The 13,696-nt window shown below is 40.5% G+C and overlaps 1 protein-coding gene across 2 annotated transcripts; it reads right to left on the bottom strand.

The window, feature by feature from the left end:
- Positions 1 to 9,432: 9,432 nt before the first annotated feature.
- LOC135714557 (uncharacterized) lies at positions 9,433 to 12,680 on the bottom strand. Of its 2 annotated transcripts, XM_065237939.1 has the most exons (4): positions 12,486 to 12,680; positions 11,858 to 11,917; positions 11,120 to 11,794; positions 9,433 to 9,478 (listed from the first exon to the last, which is right to left on the bottom strand). In XM_065237939.1, the coding sequence occupies exons 1-4, from the start codon at positions 12,569 to 12,571 to the stop codon at positions 9,454 to 9,456; spliced, it is 846 nt and encodes a 281-aa protein (XP_065094011.1). In that variant the 5' UTR covers positions 12,572 to 12,680; the 3' UTR covers positions 9,433 to 9,453. The 2 variants fall into 2 exon arrangements, with proteins under 2 accessions (XP_065094011.1, XP_065094012.1); XM_065237940.1 differs by lacking the exon at positions 9,433 to 9,478 and having other exon boundaries at positions 11,099 to 11,794.
- Positions 12,681 to 13,696: the final 1,016 nt, after the last annotated feature.

Raw genomic sequence — 13,696 nt, 5'->3', positions numbered from 1 at the left:
CTCCGTGCTCTCACTCATCGACGATGTACCCTTACCAAACGAAATTTTTCAATTGCCAGCAATGATTATCGCCACTACAACAAGCTTCTTTACAAGAGGTATGTAATTCGTACTCAACCTACTCAACATAATCTGCAATGCCACCCCAAGGGATTCTGGTCGTTTGTGAATACTAAGAGGAAGGAAACTGGACTGCCGTCAAAAATGTTTCTCGGCAATGACGTAGCATTGACAACTGAGGACAAATGCAGCCTATGCTAGGCATTTCTTAAGCGTCTTCTCGAATGACTCCCCATCGCAAGCAGAAATTGAGCGAGCCGTCCGTGATGTGCCAACCAACGTCGTAAACATGGATGTTTTTGCCGTAGATGTACAAATGGTTATCTCTGTGATGAGTAAAATCAAATCCTCATTTTCACCAGGTCCGAGTGTTATTCCATCTGCTGTCCTAAAAAAATGCTCCGATATCTTAGCTGCTCCGTTATCCTTGTTATTCAACCTGTCACTTCGTCAACAGAAAATTCCCGCACTATGGAAACGCTCTACCACAGACAAACAGACGTAACTCTTCATTGTGTATCTTCGTTAACGCATTTAACGGTTGATTTGAATATTATATGATCCGCGAACTACTCGCCGCAGCGCTGGCATCGGATCGCTTTGACGTTTCTATACATATTATAAAACTTGTATGCAATATTGTTAGCGAGTTAGCGAGCAAGCTTGTTTTCCGCGAGAAGCCCGAGAGATGTCGTTACTGAGGTTACTATGTTTTGAGATACTATGTTTTCAAGAAAAACTTTTTCAAAGTGTTACGTCTGTTTGTCTGTGTTCCCTGTTTTCAAGAAAGGAGACAAACGCAATGTGGAAAACTACCGTGGAATTACCTCGCTTGGGGTTGAATCTAAGAGAAGAGGTGATAATACGGGGGCGAAAATGAACCACTTTTCTGTCAAACGTGAACCAGCTCCAGATTGGCCGATTTCATGTGCGTAAGATAGAGATAGGGATAGCTAAAGATAGAGATAGAGATAGAAATAAAAGAGGAAGAAGCCAATTGTCACCTCTTCCTCTTAGGGTTGAATCTAAGTTGTTTGAGTCGCTGATAAATGAGAGATTGTTTGCATTACATAAGTACATGTCACCGTGGTTTCTTTCCTGTATGGAAAATGCATTTGCGTTGATAGAATTGTGCACGATGTTCTGCTATCAAAGCTTGAACAAATTGGATGTTCTGTTTCCTTCTGCAGCTGGCTTAGATCGTACCTCGTGCAACGTGAAGTTACTGTAAGCATTGGAAACTACTCATCGTACTGTTTCTCGAACAGATCAGGAGTTCCACAGGGTAGCACTTTGGGACCACTGATCTTCTCTTTATTTTTGAACGATGTAACGTTTATTCTACTACGTGGAGGTAAATTGTTTTTTGCCGATGACTTGAAGATTTACCTAGTCGTGGCTATGCCGACTGTTTAGAACTACAAAATCTTCTTGAAATCTTTAATGATTGGTGTGATCGTAATTTTATGATCCTGTGCGTCTCAAAGTGCTGCGTAATTAGTTTTCGTCGAACTAGGACTGCCGTTTTATTTGATTATAACGCTGCTGGGACTGCAGTTCAACGTGTCGATCGCGTTAAAGACCTCGGTGTCATGTTGGATGAAAAGCTCACATACATTCGCCACTTCTCAACCACGATCGGCAAAGCTAATCGTCAGCGAAGAAAGACCTTTGGTGGCCGGCAAAAGTTTGCTACTCGAACATTTGGTCCTTCGAGCCGGAGTGTACCGTAGTGCCGGTGAAAATAGAACTTTTTTGTGTGACCAGTCGAACTGGTTAGCCGTGGCCATTATACGGGAACAAATTCGCGTCATCGAGCTGAAAAGTTATTTCCATCGCAGATACACGGTAGTGATTGTGCGTGAAGAACAATCGAACAAACGGTTGCAGCCAATTGTGCTATCGTGTGCGTAAATTAATGTGATTGCCCCAAATTTCCACCTGAAAAGCCATTTTCGATGCTAGTTCAGCGTCATTGTGAAGAAAGGCTACTGAAAAACTATTTCTTCTTCGCATTTCAAGCTTATTGCATATCGCATATTAGCTTATTGCGTGCTCTCAATTTAGTGTTCGAGATGCACTTCCACAGTTATTAATTTGGGAACTTTCGATGCCTGTACCATTTTTGCATTCGTGTGGCAAGTACAATCATACTTCTATGCCCAGGGAAGTCGAGAAATTTTCCAACCCGAAAAAATCCTAGACCGAACCGGGAATTGAACCCAGCCACCTCTAGCCTTGCTTTGACATCTGACAATGTCTAAATGACTTAAACTAAATAGTTACGGTCAACGGAAAGGCCAAGTAACCGATGACGAAACACGTCAGCTGATACATTGAAGTCGAACATATAAAGTTGTTGAATTGCCGGCTAACAGAAAGTCGCGTTGACGAAGAGGCCTCTCAGGGGCATACATATTTAGCTGAGCCAGCAGTGTTGCACAGTCAATGTCACCCGTAAGCAGCTTTCCAGCGAAAATGGCTTGAGCGACCGTCCGTCTCACCTTTATTGGTTCGATTCCCAGAAGACGGCAACGCTCCTCGTACGGTGGTAAGTTTGTTGGGTCACGCCAGTTGAGGAAACGAAGAGTATATCTCACAAACTTGCGTTGAACGGATTCAATTCTAGTAATCCAGCTAGCATAGAAAGGGCATCAAACAACTAAACTTGACTCCAATAAGGTTCGCACAAGCGAGCAGTAGAGACTCATCAAATTTCTTGAGCACCAGTCTGCAAAAATATCTAACATATTCTGGAGATCCCAACAGTCCGTCTGCATAGAAAACGGCTGCATCCTGATGGTATCAGAAAGGCGACGTCGTTAAAAAAAAGTCGAAAACAGTAGCGGTCCTAGGTTACTGCCTTGTGGAACTCCCGAGTTGTTTGATAAAACATCCGATTCCGACGCGCCAATCTTAACCCGTACATAGCGATTCACCAAGTAATATCTGAACCAATCCACAGTTGACGCGACAGTTGTTCTGTATCGATATAATTTTTGCAACACGTGAACAGAGCATCATTTATGATAATCTCGAACAGTTTTGAGCAGGCACACAGGGAGGTGATTCCACGATAATTTACGACATTCTGTTTATCTCCTTTTGTGTAGACTGGGAACAGATAAGAAACTTTCCAACGGCCGGGGAACTCACATTGCTGTTCCGAGAGATTGAATAGCCTCGCAAGTGGAAGGCAGAGATTGGCTACACAACGTTTTAGAACTGATGACGGAATGCCGTCAGGTCCGGCGGCGAACGAGAGCTTCAATTTGCGTGTTGCGGCTATCACCATGTCTTCTGAAATGCGCGGAATATCGAAACTAAACACATCACGTGGCATCCCAACAGTAGCATCCAGAACTTAGACCGGCGAAGCGGAGAAATCGTGTAACACTTGCCTGAAATGACGAGCAAACAAGTCGCCTTTTTCTCTTTCGTTATTAGCCGAGTCATTCCCGAGAAACATGGAACAAGGCAACCCGGATTCCTTCCGTTTGGAGTTGACAAACGACCAAAAACTTTTCGGATTCGTGCGAAGGTGCGCTTCCGTGCGTCTCACGTGTTGTCGTTTGTAGTGCGGCGAGCGAGAGTTACAATACTTTCGAATAACGGCAGAGCGTTGACGTTTTAGCACGCGTAGGCGTGCGTTAGACCATGCAGGCTTTTGCGGGGGTCGTCATGCTGGCACAATGCGGAACAAAGCATCTTCCACTGCAGCACTGAAAAAAATCAACAGCATCGTTCACGCTAGCGGCTGTTTCGATAAATTGCCAAACAAATTCTGCAAGAGCATTGTTCACCTAATCACCTAAAAAAAACCTAATCCAATGACATTTATATAAGGTCTGGGCCAACAGGCAGCTTGCTGGTGTTAGAAGCAAAAATGTTGTAAACATTGCTGAACATCTGCGAACAGATAGAAATACGTCACTGCCAACATACTGAGAACAGATAGAAATACGTCACTGACAACAGCTGTTTCGTGTAAAAAGATAAACATTGCAATAAAATACGAACACCACTAAACATTTGCACATTTCACTAACACCAATAAGCCCTTTGGCCCAGACCTTATATAAACGTCATTGAACCTAATCAGCTCGGCGAAAGTCCAAAGAGTAGCACTCAGATCACGGCGTAAAAATAATCGGCGAAGGTAAACTAAATGACACGACGAGAGCGGGAGGATCGGCATCTAGATCAATCAGTGGCTCGACCGGCAAGGAAACAGAAGTGCCCGATAATGCGGAATCATTTGCCAGGACAAGATCTAGCAAACGTCCATTTCGGCTCGGAAAAGTATTCGCTTGTGTGAACCCGTAAAAGTTAAAACCGTCCAAAAGAGCACAGCAAGCAACCGGCATATGCGAACGCAGTGGATCAATTAAAAGTGTGCCACTGTCTGTAAAGCGCCACTGCAAACCAGCTTGATTGTAGTCGCCAAATACGAAAGCGGGAGAGCAGGGACTTAATTGAGAAGAAATCGAGCCTAACGATTCCACATGCTCACGGATGATCGTGAAGTTGTTTTTGCGGTCGGGGGGCAGGTAGATTGCGCCTACACTAAGCTTGCTTTGTGGAAGTTCTACGACAATCCACAGCTGTTCCAGTTGACTGGAAATGGGTTACGTACTTACGTAGCTGGCTAGTCCCGTTGATACTGCAATCAGGAATCCGCCACTGCGCGATTTTTGACTGTATAGGGAAGACCGCTCAGTTCTGAAGACGGAATAGAGTGACCCGAAAAGTTGCGATGAGTAAATTCGGTCGTCCAGCCACGTTTCCGTCAGCACAATCAAATCATATTCGGCCTCCGCAACAGCCAGGAAAAACAATTCGATTTAAGTCCTCAGCCCACGCACGTTTTGGTAGTAGATCCGGAGACCATTCGAGGAGCAATCACGGGAGCTGGAAATCGAAAAGACATCAGGCATTTTGGTGGAAGACGGTACGTAATTCAAGTGGAAAATCGTTTCGCGTCCTTGATTGCGATAGCGCGTACGAGACCGCGTAGAAGTGGGATTGTTCGCGACGGGAAGGATTATCGTTTTCATTTAAAAACGTCCCATTTCCGTTCGCTTATTTCGTCGTGAAAGCCAGTACACCGCGACGGGAAGGATTTGATTCGATCGATTTGTTTTGCCCCGCCGGTTCGGTTTCACGAAGAAACGTATAGCTCGCGTCAGGAAGGAGATTTGTTTTCGAATTATAGCTTACCTTTCCGTTCGATTTCCGTTAAAATGCCTTCGAGAGAGTCAACATCTTCTGACTGATCGTCTAATCTAGCAAAAAATCGTTTTTGGTAATCCTGAAATTCAGTGGATAAGTTCGTCAAAAGCTTCGAAGCAGAACGAGACTCCTGTCAAGTGCAAGTACGGCTTGATTCGTGGGACCGAGCAAGACACCATTGAAAGACTAGATTCTGACGAACTGGATGCTCATCTGGCGAAAAGAGTGGAATTCGAGCATCGTTTTTGCACCGGGAAAGATTTCCGGCGTCCCGCCGATACTAGTCAACAGCTGAATACATCCATTGTCGTCCCGCCAATCACCTTCCACCTCTGTTTACCACAGATCGATCTGCCACGTTTCAATGGCGAATTCTCACGTTGGTTGTCATTCCGAGACGCTTTCTTGTCCATGATCCACTCCAATGCGGATTTACCAACGGTCGCCATACTGCAATACCTCTTGCAGTTGCTCGAAGGGGAGGCAAAGAAGCCCTCTCGAGTCTATAGATATTGAAGACGATAATTACGCCTCTACGTGGGATGGTCTCATCTAGACCTGTGCGCCACTGCACCACGCCGCCGCCGCTGACACTTTTTTACACGCAACCGTCGCCAAAGTTTTTGAGACGCCGCACCGCCGTGATGATTTTTGATATGCCGCCGTTAAAATTATTGATACGCTGGCAATGTAAATATGTGTTTTGTACTTTTAAATTTTAGAAGACGTTTTTCTTGGCAAACACTGCACATAATTATACAAAACCACAAAATTAATGGTATTTTTACTATAGACCAGATTTTATGAATCACTCAACTGGTTCGGGAGATACGGATGGTATGATACATGAGAATTGAAATACAAGATTGATGGAAGTCATAATGAGTATCCAAAACTTCGTTGTTCATACATGTGGCAGGTACCTTTGAGCAAGTGGTCAGACTCCCTGAAGAATGTTGAGGTAAATCCACCGACAAACCGACATGAATAACCATAGCGAAAACAATAAAATTTCTGACCAAAGCACACTACTGACATCTGGCTCCGTGTTCGCGGGAAATATTTAGCTAAGCCATAAATCTGCATGCAAAAGTTATGAATTAGTTCGTGTCTGATCTATTCTGGACAAATTATTTTTATCTAGCTAAAAAAAATCCTACGGTGTTGACAGTTCGGATCACTGAACATTTAAATCGGCCGTTCACGATTTTCGGGCATAAGTCAAACTTAAGTGTCATGTCGGTTTGTCGGTGGTAAATCCATAAATTGAATTTGGCGTTCGGTGTAGTAGCGAATATATCGAGTTTTCAGCACTGGATTCGTTGTTGATGAAGACGTGCTTTCCTTGTTTAGTTTCCAAGCAGATAAAATTTCCTGGACTTGTAATATAACATTATCATTTAACAATATAGCCTCACCGGTGGTGTAGTGGTAAGCGTGATTACATCTCACCCCAGCAGGCCTGAGTTCAATCCCAGTCGGCGCCGCCGGAATGTTCTGAGACACAACATCTCTGATCACGCCTTCATTCGGAAGGGAAGGAAAGCCGTTGGTCCCCGGTTCATGAGTTGATGAGTCGATAGGTAAGGTACAGGTGTGGGAGCTGCCTCCCTGGCGTCGGTAGCATTGGTGCTTAGCACGGAAAACAAGATCGACGGGAAATCGACAAATCAAGAGAAAAAACAATATAACTATTGGGATTTGAGTTGTCGGATTTTGGTCACTTTCTGGGCCGGCACATGACCAGGTGTAGTCAATGTGGGTTGATTTGTCGCATGATAGATTTTGGCTCATGTCAGATTTTGGCCACATCCAGAATAGTACCTGGAAAACAGGGCCTTGTTAATGTTAACTGGGGCCCAGGGCCAAACATATGTGGCGAGGGCACCAAAGTCAATGTTTACAGTAATTACCCAACAAACAATTTTAGCTGCAGCTTAGCTTATACAGGCAAAAAAACGCTGCATAAGGCAAATTTTGGCTCTATAAGCTAAACTGCAGCCAAAATTGTTTGTTGGGTAACCCGGTTCAACAATTCAGCAAAACTAACTGTCCAATAATTCAAATCACGTCTTTCAGATATTTTCTCATGGTACCATTTGTACGCTTGGGAATCCCGCAGGGCTTAGTGTCATAAAAAACCGTAATGTGATAAAGGTATCACATTGAAATTCAACAACCTGTTTAATGGCAGTCAATAGGAATAGCCATGATCACGTCGCCCACATCCTGTCATTTTCTGGAAACCTCCAGGGAAGTGGTCAATTTCAAACTTGGATCAAAATCCATCACTAAAATCACATGAGAATTCATCTTTTTCTCTATGCCCTAAGTTAAGAAAGTTGTGAAAGTAAACAGAAAATCATGTTTATTTTTTAGGTTGTTCTGTGCTAACTGCTAAAGCGACGAGAGAACATCGATTCAAATCTGCTGCGCACGAAGGAAATTAACCACTTCATTCGAGCAGTTAAAATGACGTTTACTACCACTCGAACTTTGAAATAAAACATTATTTTGAGATTTTTTTCTTCTAGAACCACAAGAAAAGTAGCCAACATTTGTGCGTTTCATAAAAAAAAATAAAAATTAGTTTTATGAAATCGCTGGTAGAAAGTCACGCCAAAACTGCTTGTCAAAGTGGTCAATTGTAAACAAAACGAAGCGCGCCTGGCGGCCAATACAGGAAACAACTAGGTCTAACCATTTGATAACATTGATACTGCGTACACGGTAAGAAAAAAGTACCCAACAGCCAGTACACTTTTAGAGTTAACTTTCGCTCGTTGGGCTGAACTTGTAGTCCACTTAGTGAAAGACTTCGGTTAGTTGGGCTGAGCTGTCAAGCTGAAAATTGGTTGAGGGATACACCGATTGTTTATTTCATCACAATCTGGACACTGGACACTGGAGCATTTCGTTTGTCTGCAATTCGACTTGTCAAATGAACGATTCGATCTGTCCAACGGGCGATCAGTTCTGTCAAACGAGATGAGACACAAACCAAGTCCACGAAAATTAAACATATTTAACCATAATAGACATTTGACATTATTATTCAACTAGTACCTACTAGGTTCAATATCACAATTGCAATGATTAATGACCAATAAATTTGTTTCGAATCATACGAAATCCAAGGCTAAAGAACAGGAAGCTCACTATGCCCCTCCTTGCCCTATTGCAATAATTGGACTCATATACGGTTACTTTCAAGATGGGACAAATCGACCTGATATTTTTTAGAGTTTTTCTAGAAAAAAAAAACTAAATTTTATAATTACCTTTTAAAATACGATAAAAAATAAGACCAATGCTACATCTAGCTCAAAAACGACGAAACGTCATATGAGACTGATATGCGGTTACAGGCAGTATAGCCTACACTGAAAACAGTCCCATGGTAACCACTACTATTTCGTAGGTTAAAAATGAAAACAAAATACCACTAAATTTCGGTAGAACGAATATTGTATTTGAAATGAATACAACTGTTGTTGATGTTACCATGCTGCGTCAAAAACGTTGGCGTAGTACGGTGAACCATTCTTCTAGTATAAACAAAAACAAAAATGATTGCATCAACTACAACGTAAATTATTGTTGTAGTAAACGAAATTTCAGTTAATTCTACTACCATTGAGAACAGTATTGTTAACCATATTTATGTAGTAATTTCTACTGTAAAAATAAAATTGCATTGATTTGAGACTTTCGACCTCTTTGTAGATTCCAATCAAATAAAAAAATTCATAATTTATTTATTTTGAAATACTCTGCACAACATACACACACTAAATGGTCCTGGTTGAGCAATGGTTGTGATTTGATCCAGAGATTTAGCAGGATTGCAGGAAGGCGGTGCCGGTCAGATCACGACGCTTTTATCAAAGTGCATGTTTGTGTCCGTTATTCCATATGGTTCAAAGCCTGTCAAAAATCTAATGTTAAAAATTATATATTTAATAATAGTTACTGATTACCAATTGACATAAACAGATGAATCAAGCTCCTGATCGAGAAAATTCTGCTGTTCCGGTATTTCGTCTGCTTCCACATAAATAAACCTTCATTAAATTAAAATTGTTTACCTTTAATGAGTTTTACCTCCACAACAACAATGATTCCAGGAATGATCCAATAGTTCAACTTTAGCTGCCACTTTTATCTGCAACCTGAAAAATACCCGCTGATACGCACTTGTCGAATGAGTTTTTTTTAAAAATGGCGATCATGCAATAATCTGTGATTACCACGGTTAGCAGAGCAGTGAAATAGTAATGGTTTTGTTTTCCAACCAAACAGCATTTCTGTTGATGTTACCATATTCTCAAGGTAACATGATAAATTTGAAGTATTTTTTAACCATGAATGTTATTAATAATACTACATGAAATTCTATGGGGAGCATAGTAAATAAGTTAAAAACATAATAGAATTGAAATAAACATCGGTTGATTTTACTATGAGCTGTCATGGTATAATTAAACACATTTCAATGGTACGTGATACCATACTATTTTTATCAGTGTATAGATATATCTTGAACTACTTTCCCAATTGGCAAATCAAAGTTGGCACTCAGGGAGAATAGAAGAACTACTATAAAAGTGATGATGGTTTCAAAATTTTACACGGCGGTGAGGTATGCGAGTTCGATTTTATCACTTTCATAGTTCTTCTATTCTCCACGGGAGCCAAATTTTATTTGCCAATAGGTATTTAAAATGGGACCTGAAAATATATTTAAAAAAATACAAAATGCATCATTTTATTTTATATGTAGTTGTGCTATCCACAGATTTCACATGCGGACGCGACTCCACTGTTTGTCAGAAAATTTTGAATTTTTTATGTTTAAAGTTTGTATAATTGTACTTCAAGCATAGAATTATAGATCAACCTAAGAATATCCTGTACACAGACAATAAAATTTTCTGTTCAAAAGAGTGAAATTTTATTCGAGTTTCGTTAAGGCCCCACTCTCCCCAATATGATTGACAAACTAACAAGAATCATTTAAGGTGAAATTAACCTAGTGAGCAAATAAAAATTTCAAAAATGTTTTTCTCTGAGACATCATTTCTGATTGAAAAAAAAACTCTCGGTGTGTTATGCGAAATAATAATAGGAAAACATCATTGATGTCTCAGAGAAAACCATTTTGACATTTTTATTTACTCACTAGGTCACTTTCACTTTAAGTGCCTTAAGGCAATAATTATTCTCGATTACTTTTTCGAAGGGACGTATTAGTTTTTGTAAACAATGCATTTGATCTTTGGTTTGTCATATACTGAAAAAAGTTTTCACGTATTTTCTATTAGAAACGCACATAGTGTTTTTCCAAAAACAATGATTTTTACCTGAATATCACATAGCATTAGAAATTCAATGTGAGAAATCATATAGATTTCATTGGACACATAACGTTCATGTGATTTAGTGGTGCAATTTCCAATTATGGGATCACATGAAAGCTATGTGAAATTCACATGGATATTTTCCACTGGTTATGTGATTTATTTTATGAGTGTAGCAATACTTTAGCCCACGCATACTAACACCACTACCAGGTAGGGGAAAATTTTCCCTATCTGATGGCAGTGTTAGCATGCGTGGGCGAGCTACCAGTTACGCCAAATCGACGATCAAATGCATTGTTTACAAAAGCTGATACATTCCTTTGAAACAATTAAGCCTTAATATGCTTATACGCGTAAAGTTTCAGTTGGGATGTATTAGTTAAAAAGGAGTCATTCGAAAAGGATCAGTAATAGGTATAGTGAGAAGTTTGATATTTATTTTCTTGAAAATTGTTTGTTCTTACTTGATAATGTTACTTTTTTCTGACTTCCTGTTAGGGTTCCCTTGTAAACGATTCACTGTCAGTGGAACATAACCTTCCGATGCATTGATATTAGCTTTTGTGGAAGCTGAAGATTTTTCCTTCCTCTTGGATTTACCCTTCAAATTGATTTCTATCTGGTCTGCTCCTGATCGCTTGAAAGAGACAAATTGTCCCCAATCGTCCTTTTTCGCTTCCACTGTTTGTTTACCAGCAAAGATGGAAACCTGTGGAACGAACGCACGCTTGCCATTGGTCGATCGGGGTAGATAGAGGCGCTCTATCTCTTCTTGAGACATATTTTCAACTTTTGTCTGCTGTGCCATCAGTTTTCTGTTTCCACCAGAAGAAAATTTCGATGATTCTGTGTCATATCCTTTTGATTCGCCGATTTTCATCATCAGGTTCAACAATTCAATCACTTTTTCAGGATACTGATTTGATGTTTTCCGAATAGCTACCAGCTTTTCTAGCTTTCCGTTCCAAGAAAGGCATTCTAGTGCAAGCAGTTGTATACCTGGAGAATTTCGTCGCGCCATCTGGATGATCTGCTTACCAAGGATTTGCGGATGGAAATCAGACGAGATTAAAAATGCACATGCTAGGCCTTTGCTCAACAGGTGATTCACAGGACTCGTGCCATGCACTACTTGATCCCTTTAAATAGAACAGAAATAGTTAATGTAAACAAGGAGTGTGAGTATGTAAAGTTATACATACTTGGGTATTTGCTTTAGTAAGTTAACCAGGTTTCCTGCTTCAGATAGTTGAACACATGGCCTAGATAAAAAAAATGAATAAGTAGTATAAAGATAGAGAGAGAGAGAGAGAGAGAGAGAGAGAGAAGGATTAGTAATTTCCATTTAATTCAACTAGCTTATTTGCTAATCCTTGACAGATACGCGTAATTCATTTACAATGTGCAGACTTCTTGAGTGTCTTGTACTATTAGTACAAGACACTGAAGAAGTCTGCACATTGTAGACTAAATACGCGTATCTGTCAAGGATAAGCAAATAAGGTAGTGGAATTAAATGGAAATTACTAACCCTTCTCTCTCTCTCTCTCTTTATACAGGTATTCTACTAAGACGCCCACATTCAGCAGGATTGATTAAGTAGTGTCTATATTGAACCAATATGAGAACAATGTCGATCAATATACACAAACCCACAATTATGGCCCACTTCCATTTAATTAACACGCAGAACTGGCTGACCTACAATAGCGACTAGCTGGTGAATAATACTGGGTGACTGTAATTTTGAATTCAGCTTTCCCTGTTGGTTTTAAATGGCGCAATCTTACCCCTGATGTTGGTAAACACTTTCTTCCACGTTTTACTTACCACTGGGTTTTAAATGGTTGAACCAGTACATTACGCACTGTTTTCAGAGGCTTTGCACTCTTTACAGATTTAGCTTTACTAGTCATTAAAATGATTGCAATAGTTAATGAATAATATCAATAGTTAACCAATTTATCTAGATTTCGCTGATGAACATTTTACAAGCGAAGCGAACACTATCGTGTAGAACCTGTAGAGGAAGCCGACAGTCTTCTGAACGGTCTGAACGACGAGAATGTAAACAACAACACGTTTATACCACATCGATAGTAACTGTTATAATGGTGGGAGGATTCGCTAAATTATTTGCGTTTGTTTTCACGACCGTTTAATCGAAGACAACAAATCTCGATTACTTTTTCAAAGGGACGTATCAGCTTTGGTAAACAGTGCATTTTATCGTTGATTTGGCGTAACTGGCAGCTCGCTCATGCATACTAACACTACCATCAGACAAGAGAAGTTTTCCCCTACCTGATAGTGGTATTAGTATACGTGTGCGAGCTACCAGTTACGCCAAATTGACGATAAAATTCATTGTTTACAAAAGCTGATACGTCCCTTCGAAAAAGTAATCGAGAAATGCTATCAAATTCGTTCGAAGCATTTACCTTTGAACGGCGCCGGTGGTGTAGTGGTAAGCGTGATTACCTCTCACCCCAGCAGGCCTGGGTTCAATCCCAGTCGGCGCTGCCGGGATGTTCTGAGGCATAACATCTCTGATCACACCTTCCTTCGGATGGGAAGTAAAGCCGTTGGTCCCCGGTTCATGAGTTGATGGGTCGATAGGTAGGGTCCAGGTGTGGAAGCTGCCTTCCTGGCCTGGCATATGTTATTTTCAATGAAAGATCTCACGCGATATTTACAGAGATACTTCTGTCACTATCATTGGATGAGAAAACGATGATAGAGATTTTTTTCAAAATCTCATCGATTTTTTTGTCATGACAGAACGTGACAGTGTTGTGATCATCGTAATTACTAGCTCATTTAATGCTATTAAAGTTACTTGTACCGAGGAAATCTTAAAAATATATTCACTTTACCGATTACCTGCGGTTGTTTGCTTAAATTCATCAAAATCAGTTAGAATTGCTGATGTCAAAACCGCATAAGAATTATTCTCATGAGTGTTTGATCAATGGAAAATGATAAGAAAGCTAATGATAGGTAGCTTCGTCTCGTGATAGTGAGAGGACCTGTTTTCTCAT

This window comes from Ochlerotatus camptorhynchus, unplaced genomic scaffold (genome assembly GCF_037179485.1).
Source record: "Ochlerotatus camptorhynchus isolate MF236.1 unplaced genomic scaffold, CSIRO-AGI_Acam_v1.1 ptg000665l, whole genome shotgun sequence".
Lineage (NCBI taxonomy): Eukaryota > Metazoa > Arthropoda > Insecta > Diptera > Culicidae > Ochlerotatus > Ochlerotatus camptorhynchus.
Note: the sequence above shows the minus strand (reverse complement) of the source record. Positions and strands in the feature narration are given on the sequence as shown.

Excerpts from the sequence above, each read along its gene's own strand:
- LOC135714557 (XM_065237939.1), bottom strand. The coding sequence starts at position 12,571 with ATGACTAGTAAAGCTAAATCTGTAAAGAGTGCAAAGCCTCTGAAAACA. Across the intron at positions 11,918-12,485 it reads CAACCATTTAAAACCCAGTG|GCCATGTGTTCAACTATCTG; the intron begins GTAAGTAAAACG and ends TTTTTTATCTAG. Across the intron at positions 9,479-11,119 it reads GAAAAAAGTAACATTATCAA|CGGGTATTTTTCAGGTTGCA; the intron begins GTAAGAACAAAC and ends AGTGCGTATCAG.